We start from the raw sequence: 15,443 nt of genomic DNA, 5'->3' as shown, positions 1-15,443 counted from the left end.
GCACCTCCCCCCTGCCACTGGACAGTCTACCCTTCTCCACCAACGGTCCCCATTTGGCTGGTGGACTCCAAAATGCACCCACATCCCCATTTCTTTCTCCAGAAAACTCATGTCAGCAATGTCCTCCGCAGCAATTCACGCAAAGATGTCAACAGAAAGCGATTCTCCTGAGCCACAGGATCCAGATCAGAAGGGAGGAAGGATACCAGAATCCATCTCCTCTAGCCCTTCTCAAACCGAGTCAAAGAATTTATGGACAGATTTCAAGGAGTGTGTGAATTGGGATGGCAGAAAAAATATTCTCTGCTGATCCTTAACTGAATCCTAGCATTTCTTTGATAATTATGAATGTTGTCAAGAAACCATTAATTTAAGAGTAGGTCCATAGGCTTTGGTGGGCTGCCAAAGAGGTCCAAGACATAAAAAATGGTTAAAAGCTTCTGTTCTATTCTAGGATCTCCATATTTCAGATGAGGAAACGGAGGCACAAAAATCAAATGGACTGTCCAAGGTCACTTCACCTACAGATGTAGAGTTGTAGAGGGAACCTCAGCGGCCCTCTAGTTCAACTCTCCCATTTCACAGAAGAGGCCAACTAAGGCTAAGTGTCTTGCCTAAGACATGACAGTTGGTAAGTATCATAGGTAGGGTTTGAACTTATCTGAGCCCAGCCATTAATTTCCCAATGGAGAGGGACAAAGTGATCTCAAAGGTCTTTCTAACTCTAGAATTCTTTCTAGGAAGAGACACCCATGACTATACAAAGATCCATCTGTCTAGATCTTCAGGATTATTGAAAGCTGACTTAGACATGATTTAGTCCAATTCTCTTATTTTAAACAAGAAAATTGAGGCTGCTTGAAATTAAATGTCTTATTCAATAAATCTAATAGATCTAGAAATCAATAGATCTAGTAAGTTGTATGCAAAGACTTGAAAATAATTCTCAGTACTCTAAACCCTTTAGAACTCTTTCAAGTTTGTATAGTATAGTGGGAAGAAAATGGGATCTGTGGGTCATAAGATCTGGGTTCAAATCCTGGCTCTAGTCTTTATCAGCTGTGTATGCCTGGCCAAGTCATTCAACCTGACTAGAGCTCAGTTCTGCATCTATAAAACTGAAGGGTTTGGACTAGCTCCTATGGTCTCTTCTACCTCTGATTCTATAATCCTATTTGTTATTTAATTGTTTTAGTTGTGTCTGACTCTTTGTGACCCCATTTGAGGTTTTCTTGGTAAAGATATTGGCCTGGCTTGCCATTCCCTTCTCCAACTCATTTTATAGAAAAGGAAACTGAGGCCAATAGGGTTCTGGGACTTGACCAGAGTCACATGGCTAGTCAGTACCTGAGGCTGATTTGAACTCAGGACTTTCTGACTCCAGGCCTGGCACTCTCCACTGAGTCACCCGGTAGCCAAATCCATAATTCTATACAGAGAAAAAAAGGGCTGGTCACCAGATGAAGGTAACCAAAGTGTCTCATGGTGGTTTCCCAGATTGCACTCTCAGGAAATGAATAAAGATAATACATTTTTGTGACTGCTTTTGCTTCCCAGTTAGGTCTGAGTACACAATAAGGGATGTTAACTTCCTTAAAAGAGACTGTAAAACTCCTGAAAAAAAAAGGGGTTCATAAAAAGCTCTGTAAATGGAGAAAAAGAAGAAGAAAAAAAGCTTTGCACACCAGCCAGATATCCCCCTGCAACATTATAGAAGAATATGGAGCTTAGCATCGTGTGCAGCTGACCCAATGTTCCATCCTCACTGCCTTTGATGACTGTTCAATACAACATTAGGCTGCTGAGCTATTTTAATTGTAAAGGAGGAAGTACAAGGGGTCAGATTTTCAGCCCATGTGAGTCTAGGAGGAATTTCTGTATTCCAATATTCTCATATTGTCTATGGCCCCAGATCTAATACAGGCACAGGACTGGAAGCGAGAGATGGGGAAATGTTATGAATAAAAATATCTCACGTTTTCTTCTACATGTTTCATCTCCGGGTCTGGACTGATCTCTCCTTTCTAAGTATGAAGAATGTAAAAGGCTATGATTATTTATTAAATGGAAACATATCCCTCGTAAGAGTTTTCTTCATCACTTATTCCCCAGAGTGACTATGTAAGTTTAATATCTTTAGCCTGGTACTGGAAAAATAATACTTCCCACACTACAAGTTATTGAGCTGGGCCTTTAGGTCGAGTATTAATTTTTTAAGAGGCCGTGGTAATGGGATTAAACTTTTTTTTTCCAAAGGAAATCTATCACTTGCATTCTTTCTAAACTTTCATTCCTTGTAACATTATACAAAGACTTATACCACGTGAAATTTTACCTTGCCATCATTTCCCATTGCTGTAACTAGGGCTGGGTATGAACCTCTGATGAAATCTGTAATTTTAAAGGCTTTATTTAAATCATAAAATCACTCTAGTCTATAATCGACATCACGCGCCAGCCTGGGAGTGATTTTTCAAAATATTAAGTTGGTAGTCAAAACTGGCAATTTGGAGAGATGGTTTAATTAAATTCAAGGCAATAAGAGGGTCTACAGTTTAAAAGGGTGATGTATATACTGGAGAAATTAAAAAATAAACAAACAAACAGAAAAACAACAAACCCCACCCTCCCAACAACCAATAAATCTTAGGTTATTCCTCCAATATACATAACAAATACTCAAGCATTTGAGTCAATAGCAAATGATGTGCATGGAGGGAAGAAATAATCATCCAGATAAATCAGACAAAAACCTTGACTGTGGAGTAAAAGGCTTATTTGGGCTCTACTCTTGTAATTAACATTGTACATTCCTTGTGTCTACTTATTTGTACATGTATTATTTCTTGGATAGAATGTAAACTCCCTGAGGCCAAAGATCAATTTTTGGTCTTTGAGTGTCCAAATTATCTAGCACAGTGTATGGTACACAATAGGCACTTAATTAATGCTTTTTGAGTCAGATGAAAGGTTTTGGGTGGGAAGGACTCTTGGAGGACACCTGGCATATCCTCTCATTTTATAGATAATCACAATAATGATTGATAGTATTTCTGTAGTACTTTACATATTTTTTCTACACTCCTCCACACAGAGGTTCAGTGACTTGTCCACAGACACAGATAACAAAGGACAGAGGGAGGGTTTGAATCTGGTACTTCCTTATTCTAAGTCTATTGGTTTCTCTCTGTGAATAGGATCTCTCTGCAGGATTTTTACACAAACCAGAAATATTCAGGGTAAAAAAGTGTAGAGGGGTCATAATCTCTATCAGTGAAATTCCTACCCATGAGAGATTCTCAATCAATCAAATATGGATGAATTACAATTCAGTTCTCCACTTACCCCTAACTAACAAGTTACCCCAGAGTCATGAGCCCTCAAATTCAGAGTACAGAGAGGGTGCTTAAGCCCTGACCAGAGTACCCCAAATATTCCTGGGTTCCTGCTGAAGATCCCTGGGGTAGCTTGGTGTTAAAGGATTTAAGCATCATTCCAAAAATGATGCTTTTTGACAAGCTCCATCTCTGACAATGAGATAATGACAATGAGACAATGATTCTTTTTCTCACTTCGAACAAATTCCATGCAACAATTATTTGCTAGGTACCTATTCCAGGGACTGCACCATTCAAAGGACATGGATTACAAAGCCAAAAATCCAAACAAGCCCCCACTTCTCTTGTGGAGGCACAAAGATCAGCAAAAGCACAAGGTAATCTGGGTAAGAAGGTATCAATAAAACCAGGCAGGGATAAGCTTCAGGCATCACAGAGGGAGTTGTACCTAGCTGAATCTTAAAGGAAAACAGGGGCTCTCAGGGGTGCAGCAGAGAAGAGAGGATAAGTTAGTTATAAAGGGAATTCTGTATAAAGGTCTAGAAACTAGTGATGGAATGCTGAGTTCTAAGCCATTCCATTAGGACAGAATGTAGACTGAAAAAAGAGAATATTAGAACCAGTCTGATAGAACTTAAATGCCATGCTGAGGAATATGCATTTTATATAAGAAGTTAATAGAGAGCCATGGAAAGTTCTGTTTGAGGAAAATTTCCATTTTACCACAAACAAGAGAGAGAAAGGCTTTGTACAGTAGCTGTAAAATTTTTTGATCTCAGAACTCTTTGGACACTTTTAAAAATTACTGAGGACTTCCCAGTCCCCTAAGAAATTCTGTTTATATGAGTTATATGTATGTGTATATATGTGTGTCTGTGTGCGTGCATGAATTATACTTATTATGAGTTATATTTTATTGCCCTATCTATGTCTTATTTTATTATATCTATCTATATTTTATTATCCCATTAGGAAGTGAAAATGTCTTAGGATTAATAAGAAAATAGATTTGATCTCATGGATCTTCTGAAAGGACCTCAAAGATCCTCCCCTTCCCCATTCAGAGTCCCTATATTATACTTTTAAGAACCACTGGTTCACAGGGTACATACCACAGGAGTTATAGAGATCTTGGTTCAAATCCTACATCTGATACATACAGACTGTGTGACTCTGGGCAAACTGTAACCTCTCAGGATGCTAGGAAGCTAGGTGGCCTGGAGTAAGGAAAACATCTTCCCAAGTTCAAATCTGGCTTCTGACACTTATTAGCTGTGTGACTCTGGGCAAGTCACTTAACTCTGCCTCCATTTCCTCATCTATAAAGCAAGCTGGAGAAGAAAATGGCCAAATACTCCAGTATATACTCTTTGCTAAGAAAATCTTAATGGGGTCATGAAGACTCAGACATGACTATAATGATGGGAAAACTCTCTAACAACAAGGTTGCAAAGATGTCAGCCTGAATTAGTAGAGAGAATTTCTTCATCTTGATGAGATCTATTCCCTCTCCATACTATAAATCAACTCACTCTCTTCTCTTCTCTGGTTATGAACAGAATCTACCTTCTTCATGTTTTCCTGTATTTGCCTTGCGACAAAAGGCTTCCCCCTGTCTTCCTGATTTTTAGGCTGTGGTTATGGTGGCCCTAATGGACTAGAAGAGGCAATTTTCATAAATCCGGGTGTTAGCCACCTCCCTCATATGCCCTCAAATAGCTTCTCCCTTCTGATGATGGCGTTCCAATGAGAAGCCTCTTCTTTGCTCCCATAAATAGAGCATACCTGGTGACTCAAAGAACAAGCCTTCACTGTGGCCAAACTATATTGAATAGGTCTGACTTCAAAGCAAATGTGGAAGGGATGCAGTTTATATGAATCCTGTGGTACTATGATCCTCCCCTTGGAAGGCAAATGAGAAAACCGAGACCAGAACTCACCGATCTCAGGTTTGGGCTGAAACTTAAGAGACTATCGAGTTCAGATGCCTCCTATTCAAATGAGTTCTAGAGAGTCTACTGGCATGATAATACCCACGAATACAGTCAGAGCCTTCTTCTGAGATGATTTCTCATTTGTGCAGCATATAGCTTGTCTGTACATAGTTGTCTTCCTCATTAGATTATAAGCCCCCTGAAGGCAGGGACTGCTCTTCCAATTCACTGGATCTATCCCCAGCACTCAGCACAATGTTTGACACTTAGTAAGTCCTTAAGAAACCCTTTTAGTTACTATTATAACATTTCAAATGTAATGTAGCCCTTGAAATGGAGTCAGGGTCTTTCTGATGCAGCGTGTAAGTCTTGTGGTTCCTGGGGTTACAGATGCTTGTAGACTGACTTACTAAATGGAACAGCCAAGATTTGAACTCTTGTCATTGTGGTTCAAGCACTCTTTACTTGGAGGATGGTTTTCCCTTCTCAGGCCCTTTTTAAGACACTCTAAATGCACACTTGATTAACTTTAAGTCTTTGGAAGATGCTTCTCCAAGAGAAGGAGTGATTTGTCTTCCCTCCCACCCATGGATTTCCTTTCATTCAGGATTCAGTCAAAGAAAATTTCTTTTGTCCAGACGTAGCACATATCCAGATGGTCACATGAGATCTGCTGCTATAGCAAGACAGTCACATTGGGACTGGATCATGTTCATTACATGTTCAGAAAACCAAGAATGTTGAGTTGACTTCAAGAATGAAGCTTGGACATGGTGTGCGTCCCAAAGGACAGTAAAAGTTGGCTGTCCAAACAAGGAGCACCTAATAGCTAGGGGACATGGGACCCGCAGAGTTTGGGACTGAAGGTCAGAAGTCACAGGGTTGAGTTCCAGCGGAGAACAGAGGTTAAGTCATGTTGCTTCTCTAAATCTTAGTTTTCTCATCTGTAAAATGCTGGGTTGCTGATCTCCACGGTCATTCCCAACTCTGATACTCTCTGATTTCATAGAAACCGCTCAAAGGTTTGAAGTAAAAAGTCCAAGATGGTGGTGGAAACCAGCTCTTTCAAGGGAAGTCCTTAAATTTGGCATCTCAGCCCACTTTTTCAAAGCTCCACCAACAAGGTCTTGGTTATGAGCTGGAAAGAAGCATTTCTCCCTGAGGTGCATCCATTCAATCAGGTCATCCAAGAAGATTCAAGTCAAATCACCTCCGGATTTGGAGTCCAGGGATTAAGGTTGGACCTCCTACAACGCAGATCTGATCATGCCACCCAACCTCTTCCTCCCTCCATAAACCCCATTGCTGCTAGGAACAAATACCAAAGCATTTGAAGCCCGGCATCCCCTCAAATCCCTCTTCCCTTTCCAGGCTTCTTATAGTTTATTCTCTACCAGGTACTCTCTGATTCAGGGATGCTGGCCTTTTGGCAATTCCAGGAACAAGATCCCCATCTGTCAGCTCCAAACATTTTCTCTGGCCTAGAATGTTCTCTCTCATCTGTTCTGATTACCAACCTTCCCAGTTTTCTGTAAGTCCCACCTTCTACAGGCAGCCTTTCTCGAGCCCTCTTCATACCAGTGCTTCCTTCCTCTCTGTTAGTTATCTCCTATTTTTCCTAGGTAGAGTTTGCTTTGTATGTTTGCCTGTCGTCTCCCCCATTCCGCTGTAAGCTACCGGAGGGCAAGAACTGCATTTTACTTCTTTTTTTTAATCTCCAGTGCTCATCACTGTTCCTGGGACATAATAGAAACCTAATAAATACTGAACTCATCGACTGATTCCTAGGGTTAAGTGACTTGCTCAGGGTCACCCAGCTAGTAAGTGTTTGGGACTGGATTTGAATTTAGATCTTTTTGACTCCAGACTCAGCACTGTATCCAGCTGTGCGACCTGATCATGAGAAAAGTCATTTCTTTTCCAAGCCCTGGTTTTCTCATCTGCAAAATGGACCTCATAACACTTATACTATGACCACCACAGGGTTATTGTCAGGAGGGTCCTCTGCAAATTATTAATCACAGCAGATTGGGAGTTAGGAAAGCTCCTTGAGAGCAGGGATTGTTTCCTTTTTTTTGTTTCTGTGTCTTCAGTGCCTGGTCCAGAATAGACATTTAATAAATGTCTGCTGGTTGATCGATTCCACCACGGAATAATGGACAGGATGTTATGATTGACTCGGGTTCAAGTCCTGTCCCTGGCACTCCCTGGCTCTGTGACCATCACTTCATTTCCCAGTTGCCATCCAAGGGGAGGATGATAACATTTACCACAACAAGGATCAAATGAAACAATGGATTTAGAAGAACTTTGCCAGCTTTAAGCGCTATACATAAATTGTAGTTATGGCTATCATATTCTACCTTGGGGCTTCCTAAGCAGTCCATCTTTGAAATGGAGCCCAGCATGTTAAAGTCTCATCGTTCCTGAGATACTTGGTCCCAGCGCGCAAACACAAAGTCTTTCCATGACGATACTCAAATACACTCAAGTCTATCTGAATCCAAGTTGATCCGACCAACCGTCCAGGTCAGTAAATGGTTCGACTTTGGAGAGGCGGCATCTGGGGCACAGGAAGAACCTCGGGACCACCCTCATCTCCCTGGGCACAGGGGGAAAGGGGCTGCTTGCTGGGAATGCCATATGGGAGACATCTGCCAATTTTCATGGTTTTGCCACTCTTAGGCAGCATATTTTGGTAGTGACTATAGATGGCACTGGAGGAAGTGAGGCAACTGGGCTCAGGTTCTACCTGTGATGTCACACCAAAGGAATGGGGCAGGCTGCCAGAACATGAAACTGGCAGTGCCAGGCCTTGCCGAGTGCTCGTGTCCTGAAACCTCCTGGCCCCATTCGGCAGTATCTTGTCAGAGCCTGTAAACCACATCACAGGGAAGGAACCTGCTCTAACTGACATCTCTCTCAATAACCTCAAGCTCTTTCACTGGTGAAGCCCACTCAGTCCCCTTAGACGGAAAGGGGTGAGAGCAAGCCTCATGAAGGCAGGCAGAGGTCGCCAACTCAATGAAAAATATTCTTGATTTTGCCATCAATCATAACTCAAGGAGAAGACACTCGAGATGCTCTTAACCAGGCATAAAACAGACCTCTATTTCCTCTCTCAGCCTCTTTGGGAAACTCGTTGCACACTGGGGATGCATAACCAAAAAGGACCAGAATCTGATCTTAGCAAGTGGGAAAAACCCCAACAAAAAACACCACCCTGATCATGGATTCAGAGGACTGGAATTCAAATCCTGACTCTTCTGACTACTCAAGTGATTTAGGGCCAGTCATTTCCTCTCTTGGCCTCAGTTTCTTCATTTGTCAAAATGAGAGGATTGGGCTAGATGATCCGAGGTCCCTTCCTGCTCCTTCTTGAAATGCTTTTGCCTCTGTGGCTCTTCCTTGATTCCTGAGTTTCTGCCCAAGATCATCATTTTGGGAAGAGTTGAGGGCATTCATATTCGCTTCTCTTTTGGCTTCATTCCTAACTTCCCAGACTTTTCCATTTTTGTCTCGTGTTATTTTCTTCCATTAGAATATAAGCTTTTTGAGGGCAAGAACTGTTTTTATTTTTTGCTTGTATTTAGATTATCAGCACTTAGCAGAATTCCTGACACGTAATAAATGATCTCTCTCTGTCTCTCTTTGTCTCTCTCCCTCCTTCTCTATCTATCAATGCCCTCTGAAAACACTTAAGAATTCTTTTAGGCTTTCTAGGGAGGCAGTCATGCCAGATTTAGAGAGTCAATATTGATTATTTGGGTTGTGAAGGAAGCACTTTATAAATCCCAACATGCTACCTAATCACAGGCTATGAATAGAAATTCTGAGAGGGGAGGGTCACCCAGTGGAGTGTGTCACGAGGGCCAAGCTCGTATTTTCCTCCATCAAAGCCTGCCCAGGTTCCCACTGGAAGCTTCAGGGATTCAAAACTTGGCTCTAGAACAGAGTTTGCTGAAATCTGGCCCTTAATTCTAGTCTTACAGAGCTGATTATGATGGCTGGTTTTATTGTTAAGGGGGGAAAACAGAACCGTCTTTGGCATAAAAATGTCATCCAATCCAAATACCTGGTAAACTGAGCTAGAGAATCTGACCGAAGGCAGCAAAACCTGAAGAGGGAGGTCCACAAACAGAAACGAACCCTTTCCCCCTTCCCGTCAAGGAAGAGTGAAATAGTGCAAGGTCTCTTTTTGTTAAAATGCCCCAAAACAAGCTCTCCAAAGGCCTAGCTGAGGATTGTGGCTTTCATTCTCTAGCCTTTCTCCTAGTCAGACTCTTAATATGACTCTAGTGCAATCTGGGGGTGACCTGGGGGGGAAAACGCAATTACAATGACTAAATTTAGATACTTCTAATTTCATCCTCTGTTAATCTCTGAAAGATATTTAAGAGTGCATTTTCGGGGCGGGGTGGTAGGGTGGTGGAAGATGGCTCAGCTGGTTTATTTTTGATATGGCAAGAGTAAACCATGTCATTGTGTCCCCAACTGTGAAATCTCAGCCTTGATGACGTGGTGCTTAATCACAATCCCTTTACCCAACAACTCAAAGCTGGAGGTGGAAAGCCTTTCTGTTGACTAATCAGAATGTCAAGATTCTCTCCCTCCCTCCCTCCTTCCCTCCCTCCCTCCCTCTCTCTCTCTCTCCCTCCCTCCCTCTCTCTCTCTCTCTCTCTCTCTCTCTCTCTCTCTCTCTCTCTCTCCTCTCTCTCTCTCTCTCTCTCTCTCTCTCTCTCCCTCTCTGACTCTGTCTCTGTCTCTCCCTCCCTCCCTCTCTCTCTCTCTCTCTCTCTCTCTCTCTCTCTCTCTCTCTCTCCCTCTTTGTCCTCTCTCTCTCTCTGTCTCCTCCCTCCCTCCCTCCCTCTCTCTCTCTCTCTCTCTCTCTCTCTCTCTCCCTCTCTCTCTCTCTCTCTCTCTCTCTCTCTCTCTCTCTCTCACCACCACACACACACACACACACACACACACATCAATGGCTCAGGATACCAAAAGTCAGATTCTGAATGGAATCAAGAAACAAGGCATACATTTTTAACATGAGAAGCAGAAAGATTAGTAAAATGAATAGCTCCAAATGAGTGACCGTACCTTGGCAATAGTTTTTCCATCTGAATTACTGCTGGAATCCTTAATGCCATTTACCGAATCTCTTCTCTGAGGGCACGGTTTCTTTTTACGTGGCCTTCCTTTAAGATTTGGAGCTGAAAACAAATGGAGAACAATTTATAGTCATTTTCATTTACATGGGTTTGTTTTCTTAAACAACCCAAGCCAGGCTCAAAATCAATCCCCTGTAATTGTTCATAGAAATGTACACATCTGTACCCAGCCACCTCTCATTAGGAGTCACTCACACTGATGGGCTATATCGGCAGAGACTAGGAAAGCACCGTACCCCATTTCCCCAGACTAATCTATTATACTTTAACATATCTAATTAATATAAAAGCAAGCCCTTTGTCTCTAAAGGACGTTGACAGAAAGAAAATGCGTTTCCCCACAGACAGATGGAAAAGATATCTTTGTAGAAATGTCCAGGGTTGGAAATCATCTCTGAACTAGGCAGTAAGACGTTCTGGTTTGGATTTCACAAACCTAAGTGATCAAGCAGCCTGCTTGTGAGGTCACGGCAGTGTAAGCCTTTGGAAACATCAGCCTTAGAAGAAAGTTTCTCAATGTAGCCACAGTCTCAAACAACAAAATAACTATAACTATAACTACATATGTGTGTGTGTGTGTGTATAAAATGACGCTAAATCAATAATGTAAATTTATATGCAGAGAGAGAAAAGGAGGAGGAGAGGGAAAGACAGAGAGGCAGAGGGGAGAGTCAGAGACATCCAGACAGAGACACAGAGAGGGGAGAGAGATAAAGAGAAAGAGAGAAAGAAAGAGAAAGAGAAAGAGAAAAAGATAAAGGGAGAAAGAAAGAAAAGAGGAAAAGAGAGAAAGAAAAAGAAAAAGACAGAGAGAGAGAGAAAGAAAAAAGGGAAAGAGAGAAAGACAAAGAAAAAGACAGAGAGAAAGAAAGAGAAAGAAAAAGAGGGAAAGAGAGAGAGAAAGAAAGAGAAAGAGAGAGAGAGAGACAGAGACAGAGAGAGACAGAGAGAGAGAGTGAGGGAGAGGGGAGAGAGAGAGAGGAAGAAAGAGAGAGAGAGAGAAGAGAGAGAAACAGAGAGACAGAGAGAGAGAGAGAGAGAGAGAGAGAGAGAGAGAGAGAGAGAGAGAGAGAGAGAGAGAGAGAGAGAGAGAGAATTAGTTCACCAAAACAGCCTGAGCAGTAGAAAATGCATTTTCCTAATCTGTGGCCAGCACAGTCAACATCTTTAACATATTTGGCATCACTGGCATGTTCAACTTTCTTTTCAGGACCAGCTTTATGGGAATCTTGAGGTTTTTTTAAAGGAACCTCCAAAGATCCTGCCGAGGCTGGTCCAGCCCTTCTGGAGCTCTGTGGAAAGAGGCAGGACCCAGGATGCCAATCCAAGCTGTATTTCATCCCTAATGTCAAACTCCATTCCTTTTCGGAGCCACATCAAGAAGGGAGGAAGGGGAGGCCGCCGTTTCTCGAGCATCACCTCTGTCCGGCACCCATTGGTGGGCAGCGTTAAGCAGCAGCAGGATCCCGTAGGTCGCAGATGACAAGTCATGGGCGCACTAGACAACAACTGGCTCCTCGAGGTAGCCACGCTCTGCTGTGCTTGAAGGGAGGATTAGCCAAACACCACAAGCCTCTCCCTGCAGGGTTTCCTCACTGCTGTTAATCTAACTTTTTCCGCCACACAGTTAACCAGTGGGGTTTAGGGCATGTTACATCTTAAGCTTTGGCAAATGCAGTTAAGGCTCCTAACGTGACTTTCCCAATTTGTGGGCTGAGCCGCCTGAAGTCGGGGGATGGCCATGCCAGGGACGACGACAATATGAACAAAAAAGAACTAAGGGCTCTGGGTTTGGGTCGGTTTCCCTGTTTCTGTGTCCGCTCGCCTCGCCTCCAGTCCCTCCTTCCCCTCCAACCTGAGATTCTGCAGAAGCCTCGCCTGGATGTCTGACCAGAAGCCAACCTGCCCCACAATGAAGCAAAGAGAAAGTCATGATTTACCCATTCCGATCTCCAAGCATCAGCCTGATTTCTATCTGTGCTCATGAATGCCAGACGTACACAGCATGTGACTGCCCACTACTACCTCCCTGGACGTCGTGGGCTGCCTGGGTAGGACGTCAGCTTTGCTCCAAATGAGCCTCCGGAGCCTCTGCTCTCTGCTTACAACTCCCTCCCCCCGCGGCTGCATTACTCATGTAAACACAGAGCCGTGACTAGCCCCGAGTGTGGGAGTGTGGGATGAGCCCCTGGACTTGCCAGACTGGCAGCGAGGCTGCCCTGCTCTCCACCTTCTTAATGGGGCTGGTGACTTCATCCTAATTGTTTTGTTGACTCTGACCTCTCGCATCGCGCCGGGCCAGGACTCCATGCCACGTTCCATGGATCTGACAACGAGGGGAGCCCGGAGCCAAGGCGTTCCATATCTGCTAGAGGAACAGGAATGTTCCCACATTTTACTGCAGTTGGCCAGAAAGTCAAAGCTCGAATGCCTGCGATACGCTAGGTAAACTTTGGGTGTCGATCGCTGAAATGACGCCGAAGCAGAAGGCAACAGGAAACCTGGCCGTGGCGTGATGGAAGAGCTTCCAACACGCACGAGTCAAAGCCAAGCAGAGGACCAGAGGCCAGCGTCCCAAAGGGTCTCTTTTCTCCTGTTGGGGCTCCCAGGATTGGAACAAACACCCCCCCTGGTCCTGCAGTCCAGGGAAAGTTCACCTGCTTGCAAAGCAGGACCAAGAGGGCACAAAGGTCCAAGCTGCCCAGAAGAACGCAGCACTTTCTCCTTTCCTTGAGTTTCTCAAAGATCTAGAGAAGCGCCCATTCCTCTCCGGCACAAACAAACTCAACAACGGATGACCGAGCTCCAAGAAGGAGCTTGCGCTGGATTCCAGGAAGTTAAACAAATAACAAATAAGAGAATTAACTTTAAGTGGGACAAGAAGCCCGGAGCACAGACGTCTCCTCTTTAGGAAGGGGGAGAGACAGCAATGGACTTGGGGAACAAATTGTGCCTTCAGATACTTTCTAGATGTATGACCCTGGAGAAGTCACTTCACCTCTATCTGCCTCAGTTATCTCATCTATAAAATAAGGATAACGATAGCACCTGCCTCCTCTCAGGATTTTTGTATGGATAAAACGAGGGAATATTCAGAAAGCCTTTTGAGAATCTTAGCAAGGCTATATAAATGCTAGCTGTTTAATAATTAATCCTTTACTATGTGGCACTATTTCTGATGGTATGATGGAAGAGTGGGTGGGTGTCTGGGGATTTTCCTTATCTTCAGTGCCAATATGATCCCCACCTCCCAGTCCCAACCCCATCTTTTGCCTAAATATTTGAAAGAATGGAAGAAAATGAATCAGTGAAGGATATGTTGCAGTGGGGATTGGTATTAGAAGGGGAATCATGTAAAAATTATGCCAGAATTACTAAACCCCAGAAGATCAAATTAGGGGAGAAGCTATAGAAACCCAGACTTTGACTTGGGAAAATTTCCTAACAATTGGAGCAGAATAAAATTAGAATGGACTGTCTCAAAAGGTAGTCAATTCGGGATAGCCAGGTGGCCCAGTGGATTGTGAGCCAGGCCTACGGAGAAGTCCTGGGTTCAAATCTAGTCTCATATACTTTCTAGCTTATGTGACCCTGGGCAAGTCACAACCCCCATTGCCGAGCCCTTATCCCTCTCCTTGGAACTAATCCATAGTATTGATTCTAAGATGGAAGGTAAGAATTTAAAGGAGTGGAGGGGAAAGTAGTGAGATCCTCATTCAGGCAAACACTGAATGATTGCTTGTTGGGGATGCTGTAAAGAGTCATCTTGCCCAGATATGGGTTGGAGCTGGCAACCTCAGACATACTGTAACCGTAGGACAGCTCTTCAGTTCCTGGCTAGATATTCAAAGAAAGTCCAATCTGGCCATTGTTCAAGCTCCTGCTTATCTCAGGCCTGGTGCCATACTGGCTTCTACAGGAATTTCTGAATGGCGGGTAGAACCATTCTCCCAAAATACTCCTTGAGAGGCAGTGAGGCAGGAGTCACCAGAGACAGACCCCTCTGGATTCTGGGGGAGCTTTGAGACCTGAGGAGCCCATCTTTTGGCAGGAACATAGCAAGAAACCTCAGAAGTAGCACGCTCATCCAGGGGGCCAGACCTTTCTTTTTCAGATGTGTAAGAAGCACGTATGCTTGTGTGTGTGTTATGTGCACACGTGTGTGTGTGTGTGTGTGTGTGTGTGTGTGTGTGTGTGTGTGTGTGTAATTATAGGGGGTAGACAGATATAGACAGATGGATGGATGGATAGAGAGATAGACAGATGGACAGATGGATGGATGGATGGATGGATGGATAGAAAGACAGATGGTTAGCAAGACAGATGATGAGTGTATGTATAGATTGATATAGATAGATAGATGGATGGACAGATGGATGGATGGATAGACAGACAGATAGATAGCAAGACAGATAATGGATGTATACATAGATGGACAGACAGATTGATAGATATAGATAGATGAATAGATGGATGGACAGATGGACGGATGGATAGATAGATAGCAAGACAAATGAATGGACAGATGGATGGATGGATGGATGGATAGACAGATAGATAGCAAGACAGATAATGGATGTATACATAGATGGACAGACAGATTGATAGATATAGATAGATGAATAGATGGATGGACAGATGGACGGATGGATAGATAGATAGCAAGACAAATGAATGGACAGATGGATGGATGGATGGATGGATAGACAGATAGATAGCAAGACAGATAATGAATGTATACATAGATGGACAGACAGATTGATAGATATAGATAGATGAATAGATGGATGGACAGATGGATGGATGGATATATAGATAGCAAGACATAAATGAGTGGATAGATGGATAGATGGATAGATAGATAGATAGATAGATAGATAGACAAATGGATGGAAAGATGGATGGATGGATGGATAGACAGATAGATAGCAAGACAGATAATGAATGTATACATAGATGGACAGACAGATTGATAGATATAGATAGATGAATAGATGGATGGACAG

At 43.2% G+C, this 15,443-nt stretch overlaps 1 protein-coding gene across 3 annotated transcripts in view; it reads right to left on the bottom strand.

The window, feature by feature from the left end:
* The window catches only part of ARID5B (AT-rich interaction domain 5B), a 209,524-nt gene that overhangs the window by 39,946 nt on the left and 154,135 nt on the right, over window positions 1-15,443 (bottom strand). For all 3 annotated transcript variants that reach the window (XM_056795952.1, XM_056795955.1, XM_007478274.2), the window contains one exon: window positions 10,367-10,479. In XM_056795952.1, coding sequence (XP_056651930.1) covers window positions 10,367-10,479 — 113 coding nt within the window. The remainder of the gene's footprint in view (window positions 1-10,366; window positions 10,480-15,443) is intronic.

The sequence above is a fragment of the Monodelphis domestica genome, chromosome 1 (genome assembly GCF_027887165.1).
Source record: "Monodelphis domestica isolate mMonDom1 chromosome 1, mMonDom1.pri, whole genome shotgun sequence".
NCBI classification, from domain to species: Eukaryota; Metazoa; Chordata; class Mammalia; order Didelphimorphia; family Didelphidae; genus Monodelphis; species Monodelphis domestica.
Note: the sequence above shows the minus strand (reverse complement) of the source record. Positions and strands in the feature narration are given on the sequence as shown.